Raw genomic sequence first — 16,436 nt, 5'->3', positions numbered from 1 at the left:
GGGAGCAATGTAGACTGCGCCGCCTGGAACCAACAGGACAGTTGAGACAAGTTGGCAGGACCCCACCATTCTGAGTGTACAGCGCACCCCAGCTCCAGAGTGCCAGGCAGGTAGGACTGACTGAAGGGGGGCATGGATCAGCTCAAAACAGAGAGCAAGTGCTTATCTAGGAGGGCTGTATGATATATGCTGTACCAAGGGGAAAAGGACCTTGTGTAACCCCTGATGGAGATCCTTCCCTGGGGTTATTCCTGGCACTATCTGAGCTAGATACAAGGATTGTTCTGTTTTTAAGTGGAGTACTTGGTCCAGAGGTCTAACAGTCCTCTAGGAAAAAGGGTTGGTACTTGTGCAGAGGTACATGGATGGGGACTTCCCCAACTGTGGGAACTTCCCTCGTGACAGTACTATTGCTCCCATTTTATAGATGGTGAAACTGAGTCACAGAGACATCTAAGGGACTTGTATTAATACAAAGCTCCAGTGTTGAGGCTTAGAATGTTGCAGGGGACATCTTAAAAAAATCCATTCAAATATTTTGTTTAGATTAAATATTTTAAATCCATTTATTCACAGAGCCTTTATATTGGTTCTGACAGTGTGCATGTAGAAGTGGGAACAAGCTTCATTAGTCATGGATCGGTCCTGCAGGGAGTACAGACTTTGAACCAAAGGGAGAAAGAAATTTAAGACTAAGTTAAACAGGTCACAGTAGGAATTTCACAGAAACCTTTCCACCAAAGTGCTAGTTGAGTTGAGACTACCTTCTGCCAAGGTGCTCACAACTAAGAGTAATGGGAGCAGATTATGGCACAAACAGAACGTGTCCAGGGCTGCTACTGCTTTATAGTAGCTGTTCTGTCTCTCATAAACCAAGATCAAACCTGTACTTTCAATCCTGATTACTTTATTAAGGAAAATGAGAGCGAAAGAACACATGTAAGCTCCATCACAAACTAAGTACTCTCAGCCTGGAGATGCAGGCTAGAGAGACTTAGCAAACGAACCTGCCACATCTCCTTACAATGACATAGCAGCAGATGCCATGGGAATGAAAGCTGATTTCTCTGTTTTCATTAGCAGTGAGGTTAAGCAGATCTGGGTAGCTACAAGGGGCAAACCTCCAAAATCATGCATGCCCCTGGCCTATGTTCTCTCTTGCAGTTGTATCCCACGTCTTGTCTCACTAAGTTCTATAACAAATACATTGATAGTGCCTGATTCCTCTGATGACTGTAATGTGATCATTCATTATACAGTCCAGGGGTGCATATGGTGCTTTATAGACAGATACGTTAGCCCCTGCTTTCAGAAGCTCCTAATCTAGAAGCTAAATTCTTAGGTTCCCACTGAGGTGGTGGGAATTCTATTCCATGGGAGTTTTTCCCCAAGTAAGGACCTCAGGATTTGGCCCCTGGTTACCTAGGATGTAGATTCTCAGAAACCTATGAGCCAGGCTCAATTCTGTTTGCAGTATTCATCACTGGAGTCAGGCAAGTTGTTAGTAGGACATGAATGACCGTCAGTGACACTGCTGACAGGTCTTCACACTCCCCCAAATGCCATATTGGCACAGTCTGTCCTTCTAAGCATCTGTGCTCGGGTCTGGAGCTAGACGTCAGACTCTGACTCATTTTCAACCACAGGAGAAAAGCCAGCATTGAACTGCACCATTTCCAGACCAAGAAACTCCAATCCTTCCTGCATGTAGTAATGCTAACCACTGGATTGCTGGCATTTGCCACGTTACCATCCTACTAAATGTTTACCAGGAGGTGCATTAAAATTGTGGATACAAGCTATCAGGAATCAATAAATACACATATAAGGCTAACATTTCATCCCTAATTCATACTATCCCTTAAGAGGAAGAAAAGACTTGAGAACTGTAATTTTTTGTAACAAATCCAAAGTTAACTATGACTTCACTGTTATCCATATACTGAACTTCACAGCAACAGTGGGATATGTAGCTAGGTTCTCACACTGTCCCATCACTGTTACCTTAGCACCTCTTTTTCCTACACATTCCACTTCCACAATCACAGGCCCCTTCTATTTGGGATAAAGGAGAATCACCCTTCACTGTCAGCAATATAGCACCAATGACACACAGGTGAGCAGTTCTGATTCTATCTAGCACGGGGCAGTGCAGCACACACACACACGTTATGTCATTGCTGTGTTATTTATATAGTATCAGGACTTTTTACACTCAGAACACTGTACAAACTAACAAATGTATCCTCATAACATCCTGAAAGGCAGGGAAGTCTAGTCTCCACTTTATAGATGTGGAAACCGAGGCACAGAGTAGCTAAGGGATGTGTCCAAGGCAATGTCGCAAGTCAGTGTCAGGATTAGAGCACAGGCGCTCTTGGCTCCAGGTCTGTGCTCTATGCACTAGACCGCACCAGCTTCCAATGGTGGAAGGTTTCTGACTTTTTTAGCTATGTGGTAGTTAACTGGCACTGGCAATTCATAAAGATGCAAATAGACAGACAATGATTGGTTCCAAGCCAAATTTCCACAAATTATAACAGAGAAAACATGGTTTTAGTTAAAGCAAATGCCTGACTTGTCAGATCCAAACAACCCTGAGTCAACTTTCTTGGCTTTTTCACTATAACTAGAATCCACTGTTCTTCGGCAGTCACTCCAGCTACTATTCCTCCCCCAGAGGAAATTCCAGTGGGTCCATTAGAATCCTTCAGCTGGTTACTGTCAAAGGGCAAGTAGCCCCAAAACCAAGACCCCAATCCAGCCACTGGGTGTACATTGGCAGGCCGTTACACATGCACAGGTTATTCAGCTGCAGCCCTGGAGCCTTCGTTGCCAGCTGGAGAAAGCTGAAAAAAATTCCACTGCTCACCCAATCTATTTGGTGAGAGCAGAGGCTTTGGAGCAACCTCCAAAATCAAAGCATTGCATTGTGGGACAGAGTTAGGCCCAGCTGAGCACATGCAGCGGTAGCACTTGGATGACCATATTGCTGATGTACTAGTTCAACCTAGACTTCAGCTAAAGGCCTTGTCTTAGGTGTTATTCCCAACCATTATTGCTAATGCTTGTAAAACACTGGGGGATGGCTACTAGATGAGGTTACAAGAAATTTTGAAGGGTGTTACCACATAGCACAAAGCCAGGGGCCAGCTAAAGGCTCCCCTTTGCTCGATTCTGGAGCACTGAAATACTGACAGACCTCTGTAGTATGGTAGGAAATTCAGGCTTCTAAACTGGGAAGAAGAAGAAAAGTGTTTTGGCCCTTGCCCCTGAAACGCCAGCTGCAATGGAACATTTCAAACAGCATTTTTTCTTCTTCTTCTTCCATGTCTGGTTGAAGGTGAATAGTCTACAACATGTGACTGAGGATAAAGAGGCCTGAGATTATAGCTGCACGAGACCCCTGTAGGGAAGGACATTAGGGTTTGCAGACTCTTTCATGTATCTACAGAAGTTTTATCAGTTGCTGTGTGTAAACAGAGACTGGTCTCCCTTAAAGAGATGGCAGCATCATCCATCCCAACCATCACTGGCCCTCAGCGATGTCAGTCTTCCACTATCTCCTTTTCCAACACCTCCCCGCCTTAAGATAATGAGTTGTGTGTGCTTGGAGAAATCCTCTGATGTACTGGAAAAAGACAATTTGGTGAATGGGGTGCTGGACGGCTGTCAGCAGCCACTATTCTGAGGCTTTGGGCAGGAAGCTTGAAATAGGAGCTTGTGAAGGGGAGAAATGCAGGAGGGCCATAGGGTGTATGGCCAAAAACAAGCATTTAAAAATCATGACTCAGCTCCCCACATAGCAGGAGACGACTTTAAACAGCGAGAGACTTTTTTTTTTTTTTTTTTTAAAACAATGTTTTTTTCTGGTCTGTGTTCTGACCTTTGAGCCTACAGGGTGAGGGGGGCTTCAAAATTCAACCTGAACTGCCAAAAACCACAAAAAGGGGTGAGCCCCTCCTCCCCCCTTGCTGGCTGCTTGGAGGGGATTCCACTTGCCTCTCCTAGGCCCTGGGATGGGGTACGGCGGGAATGGCTCCCATTGAGCCCTCGCTAGCCTTTGCCCTGATAGATAACCCACCTCCCTCCTGACCCTCTCTAGAAAGCCTTCACGGCTTCTTCCTTCACTCACCTATATTTGTCCACGTGGACCTGCCCACAGCAGTGTCCTTCCCTTGGGGTCACCAACCCTTCCTCCCCACCCCTGGCCCACCTGTTCTTCACAGTGCCCCTCTCTGCCTCCTCACAGAATATGGGGCTGCCCTCTTCCCTCAGGGCAGCAGAACTTTAGCCCCATGTGTAACAGTGGGGACACTGAATGTACCCATTTCTTTTTAGAGCTGCCTAAAGTCCTCCTCCCCAGACTGCAGGGAAATGGCCATCTTAACCAAGGGCTGCCTGTAGCTTCTGTCTCACTAAGAACAAGGAGAGATGGCCATTTGGAAAGCTGACTTTCGCTGAAGGGGACGATATTAGGTGCCAGTCTCTGCTGAGGGGAAAAACCTGTGGGTTGTGAAGAAAAAAAAAATGGCAAAAAATAGGAACTTTAACCCTAAATATTAAGTTTTTAGAACTCCCAGTTGGGTCTCGCCCCTTCTCTGCCAGCTTCTGTGTCAATTCACCAGTATCCTAAAAAAACACAATGGTGATGAACGGGGAAGCAAGGCTGCCAGATTCCAGTCAGACCCCAGTTACAAACCCTGGCACAGACAAGCAGTGAATTGCTTAGGGCCTGATTGGGGTCAGGGGAATGATATATCGATTTAAATCAGTCAGGTTTTTAATTTGATGACCGTTTTGCTATTTGATTCCAAGACCAAATTTATTTAAATAGTTAAAAAAACAGAACAAACTGCCAAAAGTGTATGTGTGTGTGTGTATAAAGTAAATTTACATGAGTCTTACTGAAACTACTCATCCGGCCCCATTGATTCTCCGGCCAGGTTCCCCAGGCATTTCCACAACGGCTCTGAGAAACCCTAAACAATGGACTTGCCATTCTGCACTGGCTTTTTGAAGCTAACGCTGCCTTATTTTTACATGCTCCTGATAGGTGGATTTCTTTGCCCAATGCGTTCAGATGCTCTGCGAATCATTTTTGACACAGGCTTTTTAAGTAAGAGAGCGATAACTGCAGTGACTATAGCAGCAGCAATGGTTATGCCCAAAATAGTCCCGACAAAACTAAAGAGTCCAATTTTGGAAAGTGGTGGGGGCCCACTGTCAATGCTTCCTCCAAAGCCGGCAAACTGACAGTTTGGAGGGGCCCAGCCATCATTACAGTGGCAGTTCCCATTGCTGTTGCAAACCCCTCTACTGCTGCACTTCTTTACAGAACAGTTGGATGTCAGCACGATTGTCTCATTAATACATGTGTGGTTAATACAAATCTTGTTTGTACCACACTTTGCGCCATCTTCTACTCTACCCGTATCAGAGAGCTCTACCCCCAAGTGAAAGTCTATCCCCCAGCACCACATGTTGTCTACTGGTGTTTGAATTATGGTCATATGATCCTCCCCCCAAGGTATTCTTTTTACATTCACACACTGCACCCTACCGCACAAGACGTTTTCCAATGTACATTTCTCAAACTTTACATCACCCCCATCCCCTCCACAGTTGCCAAACCGATCCCCTTTTGAGTTCACTTCTTGGAAGCAACTTTCTGGAGCCACCTTGGCTGCTTTGCCAAAGAGGTGTTGACATTGTAAATTGTGAGTAGAGCAAAACCCATGAAAACAGTAGCCGTTGTCACTGCATAAAGTCCCGTCTTGCATATACACATTCTCTTGGCACCACGGAGACGTCCCATTGCAATACTCAGGCAGGTCACATTCATTTGTCTGCTTTCTGCATGTTCTTCCTTGTTGAAGAAACTGACATTTGTGACAGCACTGTCCCAAAGCACAAATAGCCCCTGGCTTCAACTGGCAGGTGTGATCACAGCAAGGGTCCTTTTTACATTGCTTTTTGGAGCCACAATCACACTGTTCTCCTGGGTCTACTATGAAGTTGCCACAATGCTGCACGTGAAATAGTTTCTCAATTTCTGGGATGTTATTCAGACAGCGTCCTTTCCCGGACACTGTTAGGTCAAAATAGTCTCTAGAACTGCAGTTACTGAATTGATAGACTTGTGTATGATGCGCATTCATGATGCAGGTACTATCATTGGCACATACACATTCTTTTCCGTCATGTTTCATGCCAACATTATGTCCCAGCTCATGAGCAACAAGTACAGCAAACTCCCTTGAAGGGCCATGCAAGAATGCTTCGACACCTGATGCACGTTTCTTATCACAGACACTTCTCAAGTACGCTTTTCCAATGTTTGCTCCGAAGTTCATATACACAAACAGGTGTCCTACATCATGTGGCGCCCGTGGATAAATGTGACGTATTCTCCAAACGTTAAAATTAGAAAGAACCTCACTTATATTGTGTGTAATTGTGATGGGGTTGCTTTCTGTCCAAATTTCTAGTCCAGTTAGTAGTACACGAAGACGAAGAGGATAAAAAAGCTCATCCACCATACTGACTACATCAACAACTTCCATCGAAACATTAGTTATATTTCTGCCTGAATATTCAAACCGCAGTTTGTCCACCACTATAAGAAGCTCCATATACTTAGTGTGCGTCCAGGGATGAAATTCTTCCGCTTTGGGAACCTGCCTCCTTTCTGTTTCAGAAGCTTGATATTTTATCTCATTGGCGGTTAATCCACACATCACAGCCTTGGGTTCCATCTCCTCTGTTCGATAAATACGGTGCTGGAATGTAAAGGAAGTCTCCACAGGTTCAATGCCATAGTTTAAGCTCCCAATCTGGAGAAACCCTCTGAGTCCGGAGCAGATGCTGAGGGCCACGTGAGACTCTGGGGTATCTTCCACATACCCATGATAGTAGCAATCATCTGGAATATGGGGCTGATCAACTCTCAGCTGACCTCTAGCATCATAAGTGAAGACTGGAAAATTTTTTACTAGAAATCCTTTCTTCTGCTTTAGGTGAACAATGTGGTTCTTTCCTTCTGCCTTGATGACATAGGACATCTCTTCCTTGGTGGCTTTGCCTTCCTTGGCTGCTAGCTTCCTCGGAACTATCACTTCATAGGAAGCAAACCGCGGAGGTAGTGGAGGACTAGAGACTGTACTGGGAAGGAGAGGCCCCAGCAGCACCATGGTGATGCCCAGTCTGAGGAGCAGCCCTTGTCCCACAACTCCGTCCCTGGCCATCAGACTCCTCCAAATTAACACCGGATTAAACCGAATGCTCTCTGGATCTGATTTATGGTTGCTGCTGCCCAAACTAGAGTAGAGAAGGGAAATCTTGGGGTGTTAACGCAGCACTACTGCCCTTAATTCAATCACAGAGCAGTTCCTTCACCCAGTACAGCCCAGCATCTTAAAAACATACAGGTAATGCCCCTCTCTCCATTGCTAGCTGCTGCCCATACCCCTTACTAACTGCCTCCCTCCCTGACTCTGACCATTTTAATGACCAAGTTATATTCTCCACACTCTTCTTACATATCACCAGCTAGATCCGCCTAGAGTATCAAAGCTGCCTTTCACATATATTTTTATGGGCACCCTCCCCATGTCTCCTTTGTATTTTCAGGGGTGTTCTCTCTCTGTCTGGCAGGGCATTACTACGTCCAGCAAAGCAGCAGGCCAGCCAGAAAGCCCATCCTGCTCTATTATACAGCACAGAAACACTAACAAATCTCTCTAATGTGAAAGCAAGTTTAGGCTGGGAAGAGACTAACACTTATAAAATGTTACTCCTGAAACTTCTGCTACAATGGAATGTCCCAGATGGTGTCTGTTTCTCCTCGTGCCTCTTTGAATGTGAACATTCTACGGCATGAAGCTCAGAATGCAGCCAATGTGTTCCCCCATGCAGGGATGGGCATGAAATGGAGATTTCGATCCCTGGGATTCTACTCTATATAAATTTTGAATGAACAAGGCAATGGAAAGATAAAGGGTGGTGAACAGTGCTTCAGTCACTCATTGGGACCTAATATAGCAACAAGACACACCTTGGGTTATTAATTAATGATTTTTGGCACACTGGCTAGCATAATGCCCTTTTCTGTACACCCTATTGCTGCTTAATCATAGGCTGACTTTTTTTTTATTTTTTAATTGCTTTTTGGAAAGTGGGTTGCATGCAGTGAGCCTTCTGCTCTGAAAGATATTCTCACAGTAGGGTGAGAAAATAAAGAAGAGGGTTGTAAGCTTCCTGCCTGCTACAATTTTACATACATACAGCTTGCTTGTGTTTTTGTCATCTCTCTTCTTTCAAGTTACCAGGACTTATTAGGCCTGTTCTTTCCTCCTTTCTCCAGCAACATGGATGCTATGTCACAGCAATGCTTTATAGACCAAATAGCCACTCACTTTCTATTATGCTAAAGATTAAAAATAGTTTTACTGAACAGCTAGGTTATTTACAATGGAAAGTGGATTGGAGAGGCAGCAATGACCCAAAATTGCTGTCACTGTGTCTTCCCCATCTCCCTCCATCACCAGCCTGCCTCTCCTCCATTCCCTGTCAATTTTAGGAGTGCAGAGATTTCTTAAGTATTTTTGACTGATTAGGTCCGCGTTGGGTTGGTATCACAGTGTAGCAACAAGGCCAATTAGAATGTGCCTTTCGACAGTCACTGTTTTCCTGTCTTCCTGCCATATTCTAACAGGACTCTGAAGATATCTGACTGATATCAAATGCAGACTGTAATACAGTGAAGTATGAGTTAACTAACTACCCAAGAAGCAAGAAAAAACAGTCTCCTAGTAGGTGTTGTTCTTTACCGAAAGGTTGAACAAAATTCTACTGGAAATCTTGGGACAGTTCCCATTTGTGTAAAGTTCTTATAAAAGCAAAATCATTCCAGCTAGAAATCTCAACATAGTGAACTCAAAACCTTGCAATGCCTTCCTTTGCTTCAATTTCATTTTCTTTAATGCAATGCGTTGTTAGAGTTTTCCCTTTACGCAACTCATTAAGGAAATAAGAATAACTACCATAGTTTCTGCTTCTAAGAACGCCCTTACAGCATGGGGTCACCAAATGTAAAAGGAGACATCGGATTTAAAACATTAAATGGAGTCCTAGCTACCATAGTAGAAACCAACTTTCTCTCCCCAACTCAAAAATTACAGCTACAGTAAGTTATACAGTAGAACCTCACTCAGAGTTACAAACACCAGAGTTATGAACTGACCAGTCAACCGCACACCTCCTTTGGAACCAGAAGTACGCAAACAGGCAGCAGCAGAGAAAGGAAAAAAAAAAAAAAAAGCACCTATAGTACTGTGTTTAAATGTAAACTATGCAGAAAAAAAAAAGGGAAAGCAGCATTTTTCTTCTGCATAGTAAAGTTTCAAAGCTGTATTAAGTCAATGGTCAGTTGTTGATGTAAACTTTTGAAAGAACAACCGTAACTCTTTGTTCAGGGTTACAAAGATTTCAGAGTTACCAACAACCTCCAGGCCTGATGTGTCTGTAACTCTGAGGTCCTACTGTATACACTTTGACAGAATGGGGCTAAACTGTGTTCTTATTTCAGAGTAGCATCCGTGTTAGTCTGTATCAGCAAAAAGAACAGGAGGACTTGTGGCACTTTAGAGACTAACAAATTTATTTGAGCATAAGCTTTTGTGAGCTGCAGCCCACTTCATCGGATGCATAGAATGGAACATATAGTAAGATATTTATACATACAGAGAACATGAAAAGGTGGAAGTACCCATACCAACTGTAAGAGGCTAATTAATTAAGAGGAGCTATTATCAGCAGGGGGAAAAAAAACTTTTGAACTGATGATCAAGATGGCCTGTAGCCCACGAAAGTTTATATTCAAATAAATGCGTTAGTCTCCAAGGTGCCACAAGTACTCCTGTTCTTTTTGTATTCTTATTGAGTGTATAATACTGCCATCTAGAGGGAGGCATCACAGTTACTAAAGAAGAGATGACAGGTTATCTTGCCCCACCTATTATCAGTGTGAGATTGTCACCTACCTTTATTTTCTGGTGCTTTGTCTAGCCCAGTTTTGTAGTTTGCCCTTAAACACAGCACATTACAAATATGAATAAGTTATGCTGCCAGCACTCTTGTGAGGTACAAAGGACTGTGACTATTCCATTCTACTACAGGCAGGTAAAACTAAAGCAGAGAGATCAGATGACTTAGTGAGAGAAAGAGAGCCCAGTTGTCCTTGGTGTTGACCATAGGACTGTCCCTTTCTCCCTTTGGGCTACAAAGATTTAAATTCAGCCCTGATCCAAACAAAAAAAGCCAGATACCTTTTTAAGTTTAGTAAAATCATTTTTTATGTACACTGATGAATAATATTTACAATCTAATACTGATCCAAAATAAACTAATATTACAGAAACACTGAAAAGAAGAAATGAAAATATTCTTAATACACAGAAGTTAAACGTGTCATATGAAGGGTTCCAAGAGAGATTTCCAAAGGAAAAACATGTGGTAATGATATCAAAACTTTATCTTCCTATTTCCAAGCCAACGTATTCTCCTTCTAAACAAGTTCTTATCTTTTCTTTTTTAAGTAGTCCCAAATCGTCAAATCACAAGATAAGCCAGATTTATATTTTTTAAAAAAATATAAAAGGTCAAATGATTTCAGGCAAAGATTTATTTTAGAATTTTACTTAAAAACAAAAGAACCCCTCATGTACTAGCTTCTTTCATCCTTTGTGTTTTTATAAAGAAAGATTCTATTATGGGGTACCATCCATGAGACCCTTTCAATTCAAGATATTTAAAATATTACAGTCTGCTAAGAAGGACTGGTGGAGTTTATTACCAAACAAAAATATGCACAATCAAGACAAAATACCTGGCAGTTTCATCCACTGAAAAATAAAAATGTAGGGCAGAAAAAATAAAATTTACGTACACTAATGGATTTCATTTAAATAGTTATTTAATTTTGAATTCAAAAATTTAACTTAAATTTTAAAAAGTAAAATAAATCAGTTTTATCATTTTATAAAACCATTTGACCTTCAGTTTCAACTAGTGTCACCATAATCTCTTCCTTCCTACACACATTTCAGATTAATCTCTTAATTAGTATATGGACAATATAATCGAAGTAAACTTACAAAAGGCAGTTTTTCCACCAGAGACTTAGAAATTTGACTTCTCCCCCTCCAAACCTGCACCATTAAAATACTGAAATAATTCTAAGTCAGGCCTGAATTTACCCATCTTGCAGTTACTAATGGCATGAAGTCATCCTGTCATTTTAAATAAATTAAAACCGATAAATGGAGGAGGGACTCAGTCACAATGTTCGGTAACTAGTCAGCCAGTTATAGGTCTTCCTTGCCATTTTCTAGCCCTGGTTTGGATTTCTCCTAGAAGTAGTTGCCACAATATTCTCTAAGGTTTTCTACAAAATGGATATTTTGTATTGTGGAAACAGTTTGAAGCTATTTCTTACAGGTGATTACACAGTAGCAGCACCAAAATCCCATCTTGGCTTCACTTCCAAAGCAATATGAAAATACTAGGTCACTGGTTAAGGCAGTAATGCCCAAAGTTTGGCCAGTGGAATTGTACAAGGCAAGCCTTGTCATGATCACCTTTAATGTCGGAGACAACCTGCATGAGAGATCGGGTCTCTGCATGCTATACTCCATGTTGCTCACAAAGCAGAAATTGGCTGGACCACAAGAGAGCATGGCATTCTGGGACCACTATTTTTTGTTGCCCAGCATTCCATATTAAAGATGAGGATAACTACCATCTGATCCATTTTATATGCGAGCTACATGTGGCCTTATGCTCCTGGGAAGATGCCAGTGGCGTGCTCAGTTGGGCAAAGTTTGGGCCTCCTGGCTTACAGGATAAAGCTTCGAAGTGGTCTGTGGGGAATTAGCTACACAATTCCTATTAAAATGACATGACTGCCTTGTGTAATTCTCCATACACCACGCTTAAAAGTTGACCATTAAGATGTCCCAGGAAAAACGGACGTCGAGTGAAAGTTTAAAACAATCTCAAATATTTGAAGACTTTGTGGATGTTGACATGAGCGAGAGATTAGTGCAAAGGAAAGGTGTGCAAGCCTGGAGCTTTGCAGCTGCTACTACAGAGAAGTGAAGAATGCTCATTTCTGCTAACATATTGTACCTATGCCTTAATCTGAAGAGGTCATCTCTTTTATGGAGGAGGACAGTTAAAGTATCCAAATTCCATTGTCCTACGGACCACAGCCTTGGAAGTTACTCCCATCTCATATAGTTTTATGGGGCAGGACAGTTACTGACTAGAACTAGCCAGAGATCAAGTTCACTTTCCCAAAAAATTAGGTTTCCAGCAAGGAACCATTATTCATTGCCTGCTAGTTCACTACCTTTCTCATTATGTATGTATCTGTGCACAAGTATTCCATGTAGTGTTTAAGGGTGCAATTCTTACTTAGGCAAAAATCTCCTATTGTAGTCAGGGAAGGTGCTAGCTAAGTAAGGACTGTGTCCTAAAATTACAATAATCAGACAGTTTAAAGCTTTAAGTGGGGGTACTACTGGAAGGGATTAAAACGGCCAACACACAGAAAATGTATGCACTGGAAAAAAATGCAAACTGAAACAACATCTTTATGTAAGAAAAACCAAGTTATTGTTTACAAAATCCTACAGAAAGGATCTGACGCAGCTTTGCCAGCCAAAGCAAACAGGTAAGAGGAAGTCTGATTTAGAAAAAGACAGAATGTGGCCCAATTGCCATACTGAGTACACTGGGAGATTTATGGCTCAAGTTGTTCAATGTAAACCCAAGAGTAATGAGCTATGAAATGTAACAAAGTTTAAGAGTAATTACTCCTAATAGCCCTGAATTGGCACTTCAGACTGCAGACCATACTTCTTCTATGTCTGCACAGGTATAGTACCAAAATATCTCTATAAAAAGCCTTCAACGAGTCTCAAAAGAAAGAAAATTATCAGAAGATAGAAAACTAGAAATATTTACAGATTTTTTTTTAAATTAAAAAAAAAAAGCAGCTTTTTTTTTTAAGCCAAAATTTGACTAGTGCAAGGATTTGCCGTTGGTAGCCTTCACAGTCTGCTGCAGCATAGGGACTCGAGTCGGGGGCAGCTCTAGGTCAATCCCTCCCCAGGCAGATGAAGCTCAAAAAAATCATAGAGCGGATGTGCTTGGACATAGATGGATCACCACTATCCATCTCGCACAGCAGCACCGTGATTATACACAGGACGATTCCTTCCAGCCAGGAGGACAAGCTTGATTCCGTGCTTCGCCAGGGTTGTATATTCCAGAAGGAAAATGGTGGAGTGGTGGAAAAAAACAAAACTCAGGCTCAACTAGTCATCTGGGGAAAAAGCAAACAAATCCACCCACATGTTGCTGCCTGAGAGAAGTATCACCATTAAAATAAAAACAATACACACAAGTTACTGAAGTTTTCCCCTACTGTTTTAAAATGAAGAGGAGGGGTCTGATGCTGAACAGCCACTCAAGCCCTGGTGAAGCCAGGAGGAAGATATGGAGCTGGAGAAGAGAGGTACAAAATTACCAATCAGAACTGAAAATTATAGCAAGAGTATGGACTTGAGTGCATGTCTCCTTAGCAATGCTAAGAGTGGCTCTTGGGTTATCTGGCAGAGGAGAAATAATTCTGCTGTCACTACAAGGCTGCAGATTTAAGGTAAAAAGGGTGCCTATGAAGTTTTTTCCACAGCACTTGCTTCAAATATTTACTGAGCAAAATTTTAAGAAACTGTGGTTGTCTCACTCATGTACTTAGTCATTGCAGCTGTCTGTATAGCAGATGGAAAGCTGCTTTTGCATCTGGTTATTAAGAAAACAAACTGTCTTTAACACTATAATTTGTCCCGTTCAAGGGACTCATGAATTAACAGTACATGAGTGATTATATATACCTTGAGGAACTGAGTTTTAAAAAAATATTACAGTACCAATGATTTTTGTATCTACAACTATACAGGATTTTCAAGCAGTGTGGAAATTTAATGCAATAATTATGATTTATAAATTTACATAAAAAATATTTTACAGTTAAAGAATAGCTCTCAAATGGTTAAAAAAAATAAAAGAAGAAGCTCTAGCTATTGTGAATCATGGGAGTTTGTCTGCTCTTCAATAACTTGTTTCACTATTTCTGCCAGCTTTAGCCGGTCCACCTTATCTGTGAATCCTCTGCCTGAAATTAAAGAAAAAGCAAGTCAGTTTCAGTGTAGTGCAGGCAGACAGTCATAACAGGCTGAATACAAACTGATGCTTTGATCCCGGACAGTAAAACTTAGGGTAACATTTTCAAAAGCCCCCAACCAACTCAGAGGCCTAACCCACATTCAAAAATCAGTGGGACTTAAGAGCTTTTTGAAAATTTTACCTGAGCCTCAAACAAAATTTAAACAGGTTTTAAAAAATCATTTAATTCATGCTCTGTGCTGGCAAAACTGACACCATTTGGGGCCATCTAAGCCTGAATGGATTTAAAACTGGTTCGCTAAAACTGTTTCAAAACATACCCTGCATGTAAGAGCAGCCTCTGTCTTAAGAGAAGGTGCCACTTACCATTCCAGCTGAAGCTCTGTAGAGTGTCTCGTAATAATTTACACTCCCTATTATATTTCCATGCTTCCTGCATCACTTCATTCAGTTTCTCATCTTCATTCTCTCCTATTTAAAAGACAAGATAAAACAGAGATTTGTCATATAAATTCTCAGCAAAGACGGCATGCTTCTTTTTCTCCTGCTTACTGGTTTTGGGAGCAGAGGCTTTGTTTAGAAAGCCAGTTTAATAGCACCACATGCCACTGTTAAAGCAAGGTGTTAACACTTTATTACACAGGTAATTTACAATACACATGCCGTTACAAAGAGCAATCCTATTCTTTTAATTGGAAAGTTTTGCAATGATCTTGCCCACATCTCAATCCCTCTCTCCCAGTCTCCATTGGGCTATACCAAGAAGAATCCATATAACTGCTCTGAACAGCAACTCATTCCCCAGACTCTGTAGATCTGCCTTCTATCCTCTCCTGCCTCTTGACCAACAGGGTGGTGATTTCCTTCAAAAGGCTGCACAACTGACAATACAGACCTCCACCAATCCCCTACAGTGGCATGGGTGACTCCTATGGGTGACTGGAAGGCTCTTCTAGCTAGACATCCCATCACACATAAATCAGCAAAGGGTCGCACCAAAGTTATCTTCTGCAATGGAGTTTCCTGTATAAGGTGCCATAGAGATATACGTTCTAGGGCAAAAGGGCATTGATTCATGTGTGTGTTAGCTTTGCCTTCAGGGCTGGTAAAAAGGGACAATTCCAAAGATGCTGGGCTTTCCTGCAAAGAAACTTTTGTCCTCCAGCTATAAAAGAAGCCCCTTTAGGACTCTGTGTCAGGCAAAGAGCCTCCTATCTCCTGAGACCGACTATAGCAACAGGAACGCTGCGCATACTCCTTCACTGCTGACATGGGCTAAACCGGCATCACAGTAAACGTGCATTAGCTTTCTTAAAAGCGGTGACCTTTACCAGCCTGTGGTAGAATACACTGTGCAATGACATCTCTGAGTTTTTCCAGAGCCACATTGGAATCGTCGCTTCCGTTCTCGGGATCGTGGATATAGACACCATCCTTCGGTTTAGTGCTGTAACAGATGGGAGTGAGAAGGAAACACTAAGACCGTCTGAGCACAACACAGCCATGTAACCAAAAGCCAAATCTAAGAAGAAAATAATTGCTAACAACAGAAGTTTGAAAGAAGTCTGATCATATCCATTACTCAATATATAATTCTGAACCCATGTATATTTCTCTTATGGGACCTGTAAAAGAAAGTAGGCTTATCAAAAGTTCTGACAATACTCTGTCATATGATGGCACCTTAGATCAGAAAATTAAGACTTTTACTAATATCAAACAAGTAACGTGCTCAATATTCCTAGAAGGTAGGTAAATATCCTAATTGTCAGTGAGTAAACTGCAGCAGAGCGAGATTAAGTGGTTTGCACAGTGAATCAGTGGCAGAACCTGGAACAAATCTTGAAGTCCTGATTCCCAAGCTGTCCTGTTCTAATCACTTTCTTATAGCTAGGTCTGCTCCATTCTAACTATAAACGATATAGAATTGTAGGACTGGAAGGGACCTTGAGAGGTCATCTAGTCCAGTTCCCTGCACTCATGGCAGGACTAAGTATTATCTAGCCCATCCCTGACAGGTGTTTGTCTAACCTGCTCTTAAAAATCCCCAATGATGGAGACTCCACAACCTCCCTAGGCAGTTTATTCCAGTGCTTAAGCACCCTGACAGTTAAGAAGTTTTTCCTAATATCCAGCCTAAACCTCCCTTGCTACAATTTAAGCCCATTGCTTCTTGTCCTCTC

The 16,436-nt window shown here is 42.0% G+C and overlaps 2 protein-coding genes across 5 annotated transcripts in view; both read right to left on the bottom strand.

The window, feature by feature from the left end:
• Window positions 1-2,014: 2,014 nt before the first annotated feature.
• On the bottom strand, window positions 2,015-7,434 carry LOC119843844 (disintegrin and metalloproteinase domain-containing protein 9-like). Its single transcript, XM_043498363.1, has one exon. It carries the CDS (start codon window positions 7,245-7,247, stop codon window positions 5,040-5,042), a length of 2,208 nt encoding a protein of 735 aa, XP_043354298.1. The 5' UTR covers window positions 7,248-7,434; the 3' UTR covers window positions 2,015-5,039.
• A 3,314-nt stretch (window positions 7,435-10,748) lies between these two features.
• MAPKAPK5 (MAPK activated protein kinase 5) overlaps window positions 10,749-16,436 on the bottom strand; it is a 29,534-nt gene continuing 23,846 nt past the window's right edge. For 2 of the 4 annotated variants that reach the window (XM_038373465.2, XM_038373468.2), the window contains 3 exons: window positions 15,579-15,700; window positions 14,620-14,724; window positions 10,749-14,242 (listed from right to left, as the gene is read on the bottom strand). In XM_038373465.2, the coding sequence (XP_038229393.1) occupies window positions 14,148-14,242; window positions 14,620-14,724; window positions 15,579-15,700 (322 nt within the window). In that variant the 3' untranslated portion in view covers window positions 10,749-14,147. Of the gene's footprint in view, window positions 14,243-14,395; window positions 14,725-15,578; window positions 15,701-16,436 lie in introns of those variants that run through there. The other 2 variants (XM_038373466.2, XM_043497859.1) reach the window with 2 other exon arrangements.

Source organism: Dermochelys coriacea, chromosome 15, assembly GCF_009764565.3.
Source record: "Dermochelys coriacea isolate rDerCor1 chromosome 15, rDerCor1.pri.v4, whole genome shotgun sequence".
Taxonomy (NCBI): Eukaryota; Metazoa; Chordata; order Testudines; family Dermochelyidae; genus Dermochelys; species Dermochelys coriacea.
Note: the sequence above shows the minus strand (reverse complement) of the source record. Positions and strands in the feature narration are given on the sequence as shown.

Bases quoted from the DNA above. Each gene is read 5' to 3' on its own strand.
- LOC119843844 (XM_043498363.1), bottom strand. From the start codon at position 7,247: ATGGCCAGGGACGGAGTTGTGGGACAAGGGCTGCTCCTCAGACTGGGC.